Genomic DNA, 15,755 nt, shown 5'->3' with positions numbered 1-15,755 from the left:
AAGGGCAAAAAGGTTGTTTTACAGGCCAAAAATTAGGTTGCTGGGACTCTTGGTTATTGAGAAGTCGTTTAAAGATTTTAGCCTTTTTGACTCCTGTGACCTTGAATGAAGGTCAAGGTAATTCATTTGAACAAATTTGGTAGCCCTTTATCCTAGCATTCTACAGACCCAATATAAACTCCCTGGGACTCTTGGTTATTGAGAAGTCGTTTAAAGATTTTAGCCTTTTTGACTCCTGTGACCTTGAATGAAGGTCAAGGTAATTCATTTGAACAAATTTGGTAGCCCTTTATCCTAGCATTCTACAGACCCAATATAAACTCCCTGGGACTCTTGGTTATTGAGAAGAAGTCATTTAAAGATTTTAGCCTTTTTGACTCCTGTGACCTTGAATGAAGGTCAAGGTCATTCATTTGAACAAATTTGGTAGCCCTTTACCCTAGCATTCTACAGACCCAATATCAACTCCCTGGGACTCTTGGTTATTGAGAAGAAGTCATTTAAAGATTTCAGCCTTTTTGACTCCTGTGACCTTCAATGAAGGCCAAGGTCATTCATTTGAACAAACTTGGTAGCCCTTCACCCCAGCATGCTACAGGCCAAATATTAGGTCTCTGGGACTCTTAGTTATTGAGAAGAAGTTGTTTAAAGATTTTAGCCTTTTTGACCCCTGTGACCTTGAATGAAGGTCAACTTTATTCATTTGAACAAACTTGGTAGCCCTTCACCCCAGCATGCTACAGGCCCAATATTAGGTCTCTGGGCCTTTTGGTTATTGAGAAGATGTTGCTTGAATGGAAAAGTTGAAGCCGGACGGACGACGGACGCCGCGCCACGGCATAAGCTCACCTGCCCTTTAGGTTGCAAGACAACAAGACTTAAAGAGCACAAGAAAATGTTTGATCAAATATTATATATTTTAACTATTTTAGCATGGAGGGGTGAACCAAACAAGCTAAATACTGCAAGACATAGAACAGATGGGTTCAAAAAGACTCGTATTGACGAACAGAGACACAATCTGATGAAGAGCAATACTTTATAGGAGGGAATACAGACAGATCTACAGGCTGACACACAATTTGATAAGGAGAAAAGAGTTAAGAATAACAAAACTGTGAGTTTTATCTTTAATCATTTTTTTTATTTTATATTAAAAAAGTAATAAGTTAAATGTAATTCTTTACATCTATATTGTATAATATGAGACAATCTGACAAAAATACATATCACCACTATGTAATGTCTTAATTTTGTCCATAAATTAATGATGATCTGTATCTTAAATCAAATTGAATATCAGGAACTTTGTGTCCAATACCTAACACTAATATTCTAACATCTTTAAATATTCCAGAAGATATACTTTCTAACAATGCCTATAAGATATTATCTTGTAGGGTATTTTTCAGTCCCAATGTGGATGTATATAGAGAACAATGAGTTCGGTAAATTATTATAACAACTTATGTCTCCAAATAAGGAAATTGTTCAACTTCAATATGAAAGCAAAATCATTATGCTACTTTGGGTAAAAGAACAATCAGATGAACATCTCACACGAACATCTCCCTACCTGCTTAACGGAAAACTCTGTGTTCATCACATAGTAGGATTCAATGACACGATTTGGCCTTAAAAAGACTTTCATAATCATCTTTCAGACTTCATTAGTCAGTTAAGAGAGGCAATATGCCTGCCAAGATCAAACAGCTGTATAGAGGAGATGCATGAATTATGTAAATTAGAATTTGAGCATAACATCACATTCAAACATGATTCCAAACGATTGTAATGAAAATGTTCACTTTACATATTTTCAATTTTTGATTTCAAACACAAATCCATAAAAATGGGATTCAATCTTTTTAAACATCACCAAATTTCAGTTATTTTTGTTCTCTCTATATACATGTTGTTGTTTTCATGCTACATGTATAGGTTTCTCTGTGATGAAGATTTTCACTGTAGCTCCCATCATCTCCATTAATAACACAAAGCTATTTTTATAACACAATATTGCTATGATTATGAAATCATTTATCCAGAATTATTTTTATCATTTTGAGACTTCCAAAACCTGTATCACTGAAAAATCCATTAAGAAATGAACTCTCCAAAACCTGTATGTCTATACAATGTAGTTTTACAGGTTTTGAAGAGTTCATTTTTAATGGATTTTTCAGTGATACAGGTTTTGGAGAGTTCAGTTTGAATCAATTTTTCAAAACAGAGATGCAAAAAGATTCTGGAGAAAAGATATAATATCACTTTAATTACATTATATAAATAGCCTTGTGAAATTTATGGAGATGACGGGATGAACAGTGAAAATCTTATCAGGGAGAAATCTATATATGTAGCTATTCACCGAGATGTTCAAATGTAGATATGTACCCTTTGTTTATACAATCCTGATACCAGACTTACGATGGATACACACCGATTGGAACATTGGAAGAACTGAACTTTCCGACCCTTTAATGATATTTTTACATATCAATGTTTTCATCAAGTTTTTAGTCAATGCTATGGAGTTCCTGCACTAATTGTGTGACAGTCTTGACAAGTTTAGCACAATGAGGCTTGTCTTCTTCAACCGAGGTCCGCAGCAATTCTAGTTCAATTTCCATCTGCAACAAATTAAAACTCATAGGTAAGCTCCCTCTACTGACATTAATAGATGATGATCCTAATATCAAAGAAGCCATTATAGTATGTCTCATTCAATGTGAACACTACAAAATGTCTGTATCAGAATTGAATGTCAGAATTGAATGTCCCCACTCATATACAATAATGTGTCCCCTACAGAAAGGGTTTGTATGGTTTGGTTCAGTATTGTTTAACGTCCTATCAACAGCTAAGGTCATTTAAGGACAGCCCCCCTGTGTGCTAGATGCATGTGTGTAGTGTATCCGTGCGTTCCTTTATCGGTTTCGTACCAGTTGTACCAGTACCAGTCTACTGTACTCATAATGGAATACGCTGTACCAGCAGAATTGAACCGTTCTAATGGATCGTTTTTTCAAACGTACCACTTGGATTCTAGATGGCGGAACTGTGATTTTTCATTTGTTAAAAACGAGAAGAGGATGAACTTTTAGAAATTATGTAAGTCAAGTATGATGAAACCATTTATGTATTAATTTTACATCCATTACCTTGTAAAAGCTAAAGAATTGATTTTTATGTTTGAAGCGAGCGATGGCTGCCATCTTGGGAACTTACTTGAGATTCATTTGCGTTCCATTATCTGATACCGTACAACTGGTACAAACCCAATAAAGGAACACACGGTATGTGTGTGTGTTTTGGGAGGCTGTGATATGTTAGACCCAAAGGCCCTTTGACATTTAACATTTAATGCTTCACCAATGAGTTTGACCAAGACCACCAGAATGTGATCAGGTGTAGAACGTCATGTTACGATATTACAGTGTTAAATTTGAGGTATTGTAACCAACATTTGTCCTGGAAATGTATTAAAACAATATACAGAAATTGTTCCCTCTTCTATCATAATTTTAAAGTATGATTAATAAAACTACAATAACTACAGATTTACCTGTCCTAAGTATTACTTTAATTTTCTATTTACCTCAGCAGAGCCATGTATTAAAGGAACTATTTTCAATTAAAACTTGAAAAAGTTTGTAAATTGTACAATATAAATGATGCACCCACTTCTATGATAGAAATGAAGCTAATATCTTACTTGTTCAACTTCCACCCTGACCTGGTTCACGTCAACATCTGGTTGACCTTTGGCCTCTTCAAGCCTGATCCAATCCCTCAACTGCTGGTGTTGTTTGTGCAATTTTCTGTGAAACATGAAAGAGCTAATAGGTCAAATCTATAAAAAATATCAAAACTGATAACATATAGTCTAGAATAGATGATTTTTAAAAACAAATTTACCAACTGAACTAAATTTACTTATAGGGATAGATCTGGACCTGTATTCATTAAACCATAGTCATACTTAAATACACATTTTGTGCTCAGACTCAAATACGTTTGGTTATAAATCTAATATTTGAATTACTATTTTTCAAGTGAGACATTATTTTCAATATATCAATTTTTCTTTTAAACTGTTATTTCATGATTTTATCAGTGATTTTGAAGAATGTTCAGCTGAGGGCTATTACATATTTAAGTAATAGGAAGGAAATTCAACTATGGATGGAAGTGATATATTTTGGAGTCCTGGGTTCAGGTAGATATTTTAATGGAATAGCCCGCAAAAAAAAAATCATGTTTGAAAATGGTTTCTTGAATAAGGGCCCTGAACACAACAAAGGTTTAGGGCTGTTTTCGGTTCACACTATGGAGAGGTGTGTGATCCTATATGGAGAGGTGTGTGATCCTATACAAGAACTTCTCGATGATGTATATGGGGTCTCAAACGAAGCCTTCACATACACAAAAAGTTCTCCACTTGTGATTATATTCCTTTCAACAAATATTTTAAGTGTACAGCTTTAGATTATAAGCAATGATCATGATCTATTATTAATATTTTTCATGTGAAAAAACAAATATATATGTATAAACAAATATTGCTTTTAATATAAAATTATTTTCAATATTTTGTTAAATAACACTGTACCTGAGTTTTTTCTTCTTCCTCTCAAACTCCTTCAGATGGTTTCTGATCCTGATAATTTGTTTATCAGCTGATTCCTTAGAATATGGTATCTCTAAATTACTCCTCTCAGAATCGACAGATCGTGGCGTTGACAGGGGTGAAAAGTCAGTATCTCCATCACAACTGCCCGGGGTCATGAAATCAGCGGGGGTAAGAAGCCGAAATTCTGACTTTGTATCATGGTAATCTAATGCCCTGTTTTCTACACATTTCTCTAAAGCCTCTGATTTTGGCATTTGCTTCCTGAGTGTGTTTGTAGTTCTTTGATCACTTTCAAGAGAAAGCTTGGAAATCTGGGTCTTTTCACTGTTTGGTTTCCAAGACACCAGTTTCGTCTCTTGTAATAAAGGTGGCAACTCGCTCACATTCCTTGTTATGAAATCTGTAGGCTGAGTAGGATGAACAACAGTCGTACCGGGCAAGAACATATCAGATTTTGGTATATAGGAAGATGGTATGTTTTCCAGTTTTTCTGTTTGTGTTATTTCTTCATTTGGCACAGGATTGTCCTCAGTCTGTGACGGAGAAGTAGAATTCCTTTGAAGAGGGTCACTTCTACAAGGAGAATGTTAGAATACCAGGCCTGTTATGTATGTAATGTAAAAACTATCAAATATTTTTGAAACATATATGCCTCTGACAGAAATGGAGTTACAAACCTAACAAAAATTTCAAACTACATTTTTTCCTCAAAGATTATTTTGGCTCCTATAAGTTTAAATATAACCTGTATTAGAAAGTTTAAATAATTGTCTTTTTTCTCAACTCATCATCTTTGTTAAACCAGAAAACAAAAAACTTTCATTGTGAAGTGTCATTATCCTAATTAATCGTAAAATCATTATTGACCGAGAAATAACAAAGTGTCACAAACAGGAACAGCACATGCATTACGCAACTACATAAATTTACAATAATTAAAAACACTATTTTACAGATTATTTACACTTACGTTATATCTGGTTCCTTAACAATCAGTCCTGCTCTCTTCAAAGAATCAGCCAAAAAAGCTGGATGACGAGGTTTCCTCCGGGACTGTAACCTGTATAAAGGACCGATATCTACTAAAACACTTGCTCCTAAATGTGATATTTAAACTGTCGTTCTATTCTGCATGTTGAATAAGAAGATGAATATAACATATGGAGTTCATTATTTTGAAAATCAACAGGCATGGCCAATGTTTCGAAATACAGATGTATTATACTAAATAATTTGTGAGCCTCATTGAGACAGCTATATTGCTGTGATATAGCGGTATATAAAACTAAATTATTATCATTATATACAGATATACAGAAATAAATACAGATATACAGAAATAACACCTTAAGTCCTAATGATTGGTCTGTCTCATAGACAACAGTTGGCAGTCAATGTCTCAATGAGTTGGATATATCACAATGAAATACACATCATCTTCACCAACGCTGATATAATTATTCTTAGGTTCAGTCTAAATTCCTCAACTTAACTCACAAAACCTGCAGGTCTAATGTCTCAGAGTAAATAGAGAAAAAAATAGACCAATGATACTCTCATTATGGTGTTCATTTTCCTCCTTTTTATCAAGAAAAAGAGAATTCTATGTGTTGTATCTCTGGTAAATAACGATACATTTACCTCAGATTTGGTGCAGGGACTTCCAGCCCAGACGTAGGATTGGTAGCTCCACTTTTACCAGGTGATGCAGAGAGAACAGGCTGTGGTACTCCCACTTCTGCAGTGGCAATCTGCTTCCTGCCTGGTAGATCCGAGACTTTGAGATAGAAGACATCGCTGTGTGAGGATGGGGGAGCGATTGGCTGTTTGCTAGGAACTTTGTAGTTATCTCCCCTTTGTAGCTTCCTCTTCGCTGTCCAATGTCGCCAGTGAAGTGCACACCTCTGGATCAGCTGATGCTTTACAAACGCATTCTGTAACATGAGAAAATCATGTCCGTAGAACTCAATACATGTATATGCATAATTCTAATTTGAAACTGCAAATTTAAAAACAAATTGTTCCTGAAATGCATTTCATCTATCTCAGACATCATAAAAAAAAATTCATCACATCATTAAACTTCAATTTGATTTAAATTGTTTTTGCATAAGTGTTACATCCCTTTGACAATTAATCACAATATGACTACAAAATGTTCTTATATCTTAAATATACTCGTCAAAAAGATTTCTTTAAATCTGAAGTATATCTGTTAACAAGAACACAGCTAAAAATCCTTCCAAATTTTATTTTTCCTATCAAAAGGCTGTTTGTGATCATAGGAACATATTCATTATTATGAAAATAATAAGCTTTTAAAAAATGTTTTTTTTTCAAATCAATTTTTTTTTCATTGAATAACCTTAGCATGTTGCTGTGCTGCAAACTTGGCCCTCATCTCTGTAAGGTCTGATGCCATCGTGAGCCATTGAACCACTCCTTGTCTTAGTAATCGTTTCCTTCTTCTCTCCAGTGCCTCCAGGAGGCGCTGTTTCTTTCGCTTCTTGTTCTGAGTTTCCACATACCAGGTGACCAAAGCCTTCAAACAAGATTAAGTAAAACATTGTTGTCTAGATAATAAATAATTCAGTTTAAAAATCACAACAAATATATAAAACAAGTTTATTAATCCCTTTTCTTGGTCTGTATGCCTTGGAAGTGTTAAGCAGGTCTTGAAGTGAAATAAAATCCATTTGGTCATGAAAGTCACTCTTTCCAGATGAAAATAACTATCCTATGTTACTAGACTAGTCCTGATAGAACTGAAATAATGATTAGAAGATTAGAACTGGGATACCATTTAACATATAACTGGGACACCATTTGACATTTAACGGGGACACTATTTGACATATAACTGGGACACCATTTGACATGTAACAGGGACACCATTTGACATGTAACAGGGACACTATTTGACATATAACTGGGACACCATTTGACATATAACTGGGACACCATTTGTTATAACTGGGACACCATTTGACATATAACAGGGACACCATTTGACATGTAACAGGGACACCATTTGACATACAAGAGGCCCATGGACCTTAACGGTCACCTGATTTTTGAAATATTTCAGTAAATTTGATTGACACTTTTTGGCCTGACCCATCAGTCTAAGGGATCAGTCAGAGCCAATATGTGCATACCATTAAGCATGCAGTCATCCCATGCCGATAATGTTAACAAATTTAGAATGAATTTCAAAACAAATAAAACAAATGATAGTCAAAAATGTGATTTCCCTACAACTATAGTAAAGTTTATCCCCTCCCATGGGGCAAACATGAGACCCCAGGGCTAGGAAATTCACAATTATGGTAAAGCACCTTAAGACCCTTCCATCTATGAAGAGTATTTGATTCTACCTTATTTGGGTTGTAAGAAGAAGATCTTTAAAATTTAAGTTAATTTGACCCTTTTTGCCCCCCCCCCCCCCCCCCCCCCCCCCACCAGCCCCTGGGGGTCAGTCAGGGCAAACATGTACATACCATCAAACTGTCATCCCAAGCTGATAATGTTAACAAAGTTAGAAAGAATTCCAATAAAAACAAATAATAGCTATAGTCAAAAATTTCCCTTTATAAACTATAGTAAGGTTTACCCCCTCCCCAAGGGCAAACATGAGACCCCAGGGTATATGAAATTCACAATTTTGGTAAAGCACCTTTAGACCCTTCCATCTATGAAGAGTATTTGATTCTACCATATCTGAGAGTAGAGAAGAAGATTTTTGAAATTTCAGTCAATTTGACCCTTTTTGGCCCCGCCCACCAGCCCCTGGGGGTCAACCAGGGCCAACATGTACATACCATCAAACTGTCATCCTATGCTGATAATTTGAACCAAGTTAGAATGAATTCCAACACAAATCCAACAAATAATAGTCAAAAATGTGATTTCCCTATATAAACTATAGTAAAGTTTACCCACTCCCCAGGGGCAAAGATGAGACCCCAGGGTCATGAAATTCACAATTTTGGTAAAGCACCTTAAGACCCTTTCATCTATGAAGAGTGTTTGATTCCACCTTACCTGAGAGTAGAGAAGAAGATTTTTGAAGTTTTAGTCAATTTGACCCTTTTTGGCCCGGCCCCTCAGGCCCCTGGGGGATGGGGACCATATAATTCACAATTTTGGTTGACCTTTAGCCATAGAAGCTCCCTGCCAAATTTCATTGAATTTAGTTCAGTGGTTTTGGAGAAGAAGTTGAAAATGTAAATTGTTTACGGACGGAAGATGGACGACGCACGACGCACACCACACGACGGACGACGACGGACAAAAGGCGATAAGAATAGGTCACTTGAGACTTTGTCTCAGGTGACCTAATAACAGGGACACCATTTGACATATAACAGGGACACCATTTGACATATAACAGGGACACTATTTGACATATAACAGGGACATCATTTAACATATAACGGGGACACCATTAGACATATAACGGGGACACCATTTGACATTTAACGGGGACACCATTTGACATATAACTGGGACACCATTTGACATATAACTGGGACACCATTTGACATATAACAGGGACACTATTTGACATGTAACAGGGACACCAATTGACATATAACTGGGACACCATTTGACATGTAACAGGGACACCAATTGACATATAACTGGAACACCATTTGACATATAACTGGGACATCATTTGACATGTAACAGGGACACCATTTGACATATAACAGGGACACCATTTGACATTTAACGGGGACACCATTTGACATATAACTGGAACACCATTTGACATATAACTGGGACATCATTTGACATGTAACAGGGACACCAATTGACATATAACTGGGACACCATTTGACATATAACTGGAACACCATTTGACATGTAACAGGGACACCATTTGACATATAACAGGGACAACATTTGTTATAACTGGGACACCATTTGACATATAACTGGAACACTATTTGACATATAACTGGGACACCATTTGACATATAACTGGGACACCATTTGACATTTAACGGGGACACTATTTGACATGTAACTGGGACACCATTTGACATATAACTGGGACACCATTTGACATGTAACTGGGACACCATTTGACATATAACTGGGACACCATTTGACATATAACTGGGACACCATTTGACATATAACAGGGACACTAATTGACATATAACTGGGACACCAGAAAATAGTCCACAAATACTTCATATTCTATTTAGTATCTTGAAAGAAGTTTCATGGTTTGAACAAATATGTTCCAATTTGTTTTCATATAACAGCAGTGCAAAAACTTGATTTATAAAACTTGATTTCTACATAAAAGGCGCTGTTATATTTTAAAGTAGTTTTTTTTAAATTAACTTTGATATTGATCTAGAAAACCAAGGTAATCAGATGGCAGACACTGTTGGTGGATTTTGTATTCCCTGAGAATTATCATAACGTTTTACTTCATTTGAATAGGGAAACAGTTCAGAATGCACACATGCATTTTAATGTTCTTTAAAAATCCAATATTGAAAATTTTGAAAATTATGAAAATTATTGAATAATGGATTTTTTGCACCACCCCATCCTGATTTTGACATTTCTCTTGACCAGTTTTGAGTTTGGTCGCCTCCTATGACCACTGTACGTCCTTAGCATCACTGACACATCCTGGAATGTCAAAACAACTGTATGTTGCAGTTTAATTCATTTCTACTAGTCTAGACCAAACTCTCAATTTGTTTCGAAAGGGTCTGATATCTTGTGTCTTTTTTGCAATCCTTGGTGTCAATTCCAGGTTCCCAGTCTTAAATTTATTGTATTTCAAACTTGGATATCCTAAATGTGTTTTCGTTTGGACTAGCAGTGACCTTGACAAAGAATTTTTTTCTATCACCCTACACCTACAGCAGTGATAATAAACTGATGACTCAGTAAACAGTATACCTTTCTCTGTACGACGAGGCTCCAGTGCCACAACGCTAATCCTGATTTCCTGTGCTCTTCTTCTGCCAGATTATACTGAGACTTCCATGTAGCAAAGAAACGGATCGTCAGTCGTTTATTGTTGAACCAGTTACACTGCTTTGTCAGCAACTGCAGTCAAACAAGAGTATCTTTAAAGTAGAATTCAATTACAAACCTTGAAACTAGGCTGGAGTTCAGACTAGACAACCCTCAAAAGACACATTTCACTTCTTGATCATTTTTGTCAAGAAAATTTTGGAACGTTTTCACATTAAGAATTTTCTATTGAAAATTTAGAGACTTCTTCTACAGAAAGGAAATGTTCGCTTTGAAAAGATTTTGAGGTAGGGAAAACATTTTCAAAATGAGTGACTTCTGTTTCATATAGAGAACACTTACATTTTTGTAAATGGCTGTACCATTTTTGAGAGCGACTGGACTGTGAATGTTCCCCGGACTCACTCTTTTTTGAGTGTGAATGTTTCCCGGACTCACCTTTTTTGAGTGTGACTGTTCTGTAAACATTCCCCGGACTCACCTTTTTTGAGTGTGACTGTTCTGTGAATGTTCCCCGGACTCACCTTTTTTGAGTGTGACTGTTCTGTTAACATTCCCCGGTCTCACCTTTTTTGAGTGCGACTGTTCTGTGAATGTTCCCCAGGCCCTAAACACCTGCTGTAGTATATAACGGTTGTGATGTTGCTCGGCCTGGGCCTGTCGTAACTGGAAGAGCAGTGATCGTTCCCTGGCTAGTCTCCACTGACCAAAGTACCTCTGTAGTTTATCTGTAACAACAAAGGTTACAGTCTGGTTACTTTTCTCTATGTTGTACGATGTAAGTTTTAAGTTACATACATCTTTTTTCCCTTTATTTATTTTCTTTTTGATTATATATTTTTTTTCTTTTTGCTCAAAGATGAAAAGAAAACATCCTTTTAAATCACAATATGCACTAATACTTTTCTTTTCATAACCAGCACAATTTTTTCATCAATTCAGAACACTTTTCTAAAGGTACATATTTGTTTATGTATTTTAATACAGTGGATTGTAAAGGGACACTGACTCCGACTATGTATTTTAATACAGTGGATTGTAAAGGGACACTGACTCCGACTTAACGCCTCCTGTGTAGATTCCACCCATTGTCTTGTCTCGGACTTCTTGTAGGCATGGATGGCAGCATACCTATGCCAGGTGGTCAGCACCTACAGTTAGATATAGGATCATGTGTACTACACCATAGGATAAAATCTCTCATGTTGGTTATTCAGGTGGCAAACAATTAGCCTGTTTTAGAAGATAAATGTCTTGGTGCCTATTCCCATACAGAAATATGTTACTGATTAAAGATTGTTTTCAAGATACCACACCATTGCGACCAATGACTCCCAAAATGCTTTTGATTTGTGTAAAGTTACCATGCCAAGTAGACAAAGTTTTCCCAATATCAAAATGAAGGCTGTTGTAACATTTAAAATCCATGTAAAGTTACCTTGCCAAGTAGACAAAGTTTTCCCAATATCAAAATGAAGGCTGTTGTAACAATTAAAATCCATGTAAAGTTACCTTGCCTAGTAGACACCTCCTATAGTGTAGCTGAGCAATCTGGTTGATAATTCTATCTAACTAAAGTTACCTTGCCTAGTAGACATCTCCTATAGTGTAGCTGAGCAGTCTGGTTGATAATTCTATCTAACTAAAGTTACCTTGCCAAGTAGACATCTCCTATAGTGTAGCTGAGCAGTCTGGTTGATAATTCTATCTAACTAAAGTTACCTTGCCTAGTAGACATCTCCTATAGTGTAGCTGAGCAGTCTGGTTGATAATTCTATCTAACTAAAGTTACCTTGCCTAGTAGACATCTCCTATAGTGTAGCTGAGCAGTCTGGTTGATAATTCTATCTAACTAAAGTTACCTTGCCTAGTAGACATCTCCTATAGTGTAGCTGAGCAGTCTGGTTGATAATTCTATCTAACTAAAGTTACCTTGCCAAGGAGACATCTCCTATAGTGTAGCTGAGCAGTCTGGTTGATAATTCTATCTAACTAAAGTTACCTTGCCTAGTAGACATCTCCTATAGTGTAGCTGAGCAGTCTGGTTGATAATTCTATCTAACTAAAGTTACCTTGCCTAGTAGACATCTCCTATAGTGTAGCTTTGCAGTCTGGTTGATAATTCTATCTAACTAAAGTTACCTTGCCTAGTAGACATCTCCTATAGTGTAGCTTTGCAGTCTGGTTGATAATTCTATCTAACTAAAGTTACCTTGCCTAGTAGACATCTCCTATAGTGTAGCTTTGCAGTCTGGTTGATAATTCTATCTAGAATCTGAGTCTCAACATTCTCATGCCAAGTTTTTAGTGTTTGCCTGTAAAATATAGCAAACTGGTAAATTATGAAATCACATAGGTAAAAAAATTGTTCTTATCGTCTGATGAATTACAGCAAATTTTCCATAGATATTGTCCAGTGATATTGTCCATAGATATTGTCCAATGATATTGTCCATAGATATTGTCCAGTGATATTGTCCATTGATATCCATGTACATTCAATTTGTTTTTATATTATCATGCAATATACATTTATGCATAAAAAAGTAAACACATTTACACATTTAGATAAATATGTAATTTTATATATTTCCACTGAAATCGTCCTAGGTATAATTTTACCATAAATTGGTGATACATGTATACGTATTTATAATCTAGAGATAAATGTTAGAGACATGAATATTTTTTTTTTAATATCAACTAGTGTACCTTATACCTAATGTATTTAAAAAATCTTCTGTTACAGCATTAACGGTAGAATGTGATTTGTAAATATTGTAAACTTAACATTTTCATCATTTTTTTTTTCAAAAGTAAGGACATGTAAAATGAAAATGAAAACAAAAACCCAAACATTAAATCAAATTTTTCCATGTTTTTTTCACAGGGGAAATGTTAGTCTACCTGAGGAGAATTTTAGATGTCTCATGGTATTTCTGGTCGGCTTTGTGCTTGAATTGTCTCCCCTGAACCACCAGGCCTTTCCATGTTGCCATGACTTTCTGACAGACATATCTTTGTCTGAAGTCTCGAGCTTGGCAAGTTTTCCTGTGTTTCGCCCTCCGATGTTCTGCATACTGAAAAATTTCAACTTAGTCATTATTCTGTGTTGCTTCAACGGTCAGGCAGTTTTGATTTATGGGGATAAACTGGACACCACTCCTGAGATCGAGACTTGTCAGGTTGTAAGAGTTACTGAGATAATCTATAGGCTCCAGTCCTAAATTAAAGACTTGTAAGTTATAAGATTTTACAGAGATAAAACTCAGGTTCCAGTCCAAAGATGCCAACACTGCTGCCTCCAATGGAGACACACTTTAACTCACCTTTCTCATCGCCGAAAACACTTTGGACAAGAGTTTGACATAATGGTGTTTGGCAGCATGTATTTCGTTGCTCTTGCTGTAAATAAACGATATTATCATCAGTGTAACAACTACATAGGAGTGATTACATTAACTGGATTATATAAGACAGTTGCTGACAGGGAAATCAAGCATTTTTTTTTAACGAGTTCAGTTAGTCTAGAAACTAACACATTCTCATATGGATGTCACATTTTATAGTGGAATTACTTCACATCATGACATCAAAACATACAAAAAATAAATAAAAAGCCTACTAAAATATATGTATCTAGTATTAGATCTTAATGCATTTTATAAACACAAGTGTCCTGAAAATCAATACTAAATTTATAGACAAAAAAAACAAGCTTCTGTTCAAGGTTCACAGACTGAGCATTTTTTTAGCACTTTTTAAATCTTGTGTCCTGCAATATTGTTAAATTCTATTTTTTTTTTTTTTTTGGAATGGGGTTGAAATTCTTTCAAAAAGAAATCAGACTCTGTTATAGAGTTAATTAAACAAAACATGAGATTTTGTAATATTATCCAAACACACACCAGAATTTTATCCCTTTTCAAGGTATTAAGTTTTAATTACCAATGTACCACCAATTAATCAGTGTCTCAGTACAGGCTTCTGCATCTGGACAGTATTTGTAGAAAAAAAATTAGCGCCTACTCCTACTATATCAACAAGGTGTAACACTTGAAGATTGAACGATGCATCAACTGTGGAACGGAAGTAGAGTATTTATCTCAGAGCTGTTTTAAAACGGACAGTCTGATTGGTTGACTATTATTGTTACATGCAGTTTTGTTTTCAGAGCTGTCTACCAATCAGATTTCCCGTTGCGAACACGCACTAAAATAAAAAAAACTTACTACATTTCCGTTCCAGAGTCGATAAATCATCGGCCATCACTACAGTATACTGCTTTTGGTTCCTTTTCTCAACTTTAAATCATTGTCAAATGACAAAAGAATAACATGTGTTGATATCTAAGGATTCTAAACTGAGGTACTTTACTGAAGTTTGTGTGCATTTGATATTTAAGTTAAATTAAACTTAAATTATAAGAGAATCGAAGCTCACCCCCACTTCCGACTTTGTCACACCTTGTTGATAGGAGTATAGGAGAAGGGACCAATATTTTTTTCTATAAATACCAACCAGATGCAGACACCTGTGGTCTAAGGTGATATGAAGTAACTTCTCAAATGTGATTTGTTGTCATTTATACACAAATTATTTTTAATAATAGAATATTTAACTAATTGTATGTACAATTATCACAGATAGCCCCCTAACAGCCCATTTTTGTACAAAGCAGCCTTGTGATAAGAATAGATGTAGAATTTATCTCTAGCCTTACCTGTGCTTGCAATCATTTATGTAAGCTCTCCATCCTTTGAAACTCTTTTCCACCAGACTGGTACAGTAATGTTCATGCACGAATTCCTAAAAAACATTTTAATACTAGGTATCCGAGATTCAGGTCACAAAAAGTCTGCATCTTGTTTGTGTATTTTTAATACCCATCAATACAAAATGGGCATTTCTGAACACACATAAATGTACTGTAATGTAGTGTTTGAATAAGACTGGATCACGAAATTTTTATGGGTATTTCTTGAAAACATGTGGAAAATTCAGTAAAATTGTGTAATTATAAAACATGTGATAGAAATAACAGCATATTTCAGAGTGAGGCTCTCTGTCAGAGATACAGTACATGTGATAGAAATAACAGCATATTTCA

At 35.4% G+C, this 15,755-nt stretch overlaps 1 protein-coding gene across 1 annotated transcript; it reads right to left on the bottom strand.

Moving 5' to 3' along the window:
• Positions 1–1,156: 1,156 nt before the first annotated feature.
• LOC117320607 (protein SFI1 homolog) lies at positions 1,157–15,454 on the bottom strand (the record flags this gene model as incomplete). The annotated part of the gene is made up of 13 exons (XM_033875168.1): positions 1,157–2,633; positions 3,719–3,824; positions 4,616–5,209; positions 5,607–5,696; positions 6,278–6,570; positions 7,002–7,178; positions 10,568–10,717; positions 11,213–11,373; positions 11,700–11,796; positions 12,858–12,960; positions 13,553–13,725; positions 13,975–14,050; positions 15,369–15,454. Coding segments are annotated over 13 exons (2,220 nt in total), but the record flags the coding sequence as incomplete, so codon positions are not given.
• Between the last annotated feature and the right edge of the window lie 301 nt (positions 15,455–15,755).

The sequence above is a fragment of the Pecten maximus genome, unplaced genomic scaffold, assembly GCF_902652985.1.
Source record: "Pecten maximus unplaced genomic scaffold, xPecMax1.1, whole genome shotgun sequence".
In the NCBI taxonomy this organism is placed as follows: domain Eukaryota; kingdom Metazoa; phylum Mollusca; class Bivalvia; order Pectinida; family Pectinidae; genus Pecten; species Pecten maximus.
This window is presented reverse-complemented; position numbering and strand designations above follow the sequence as displayed.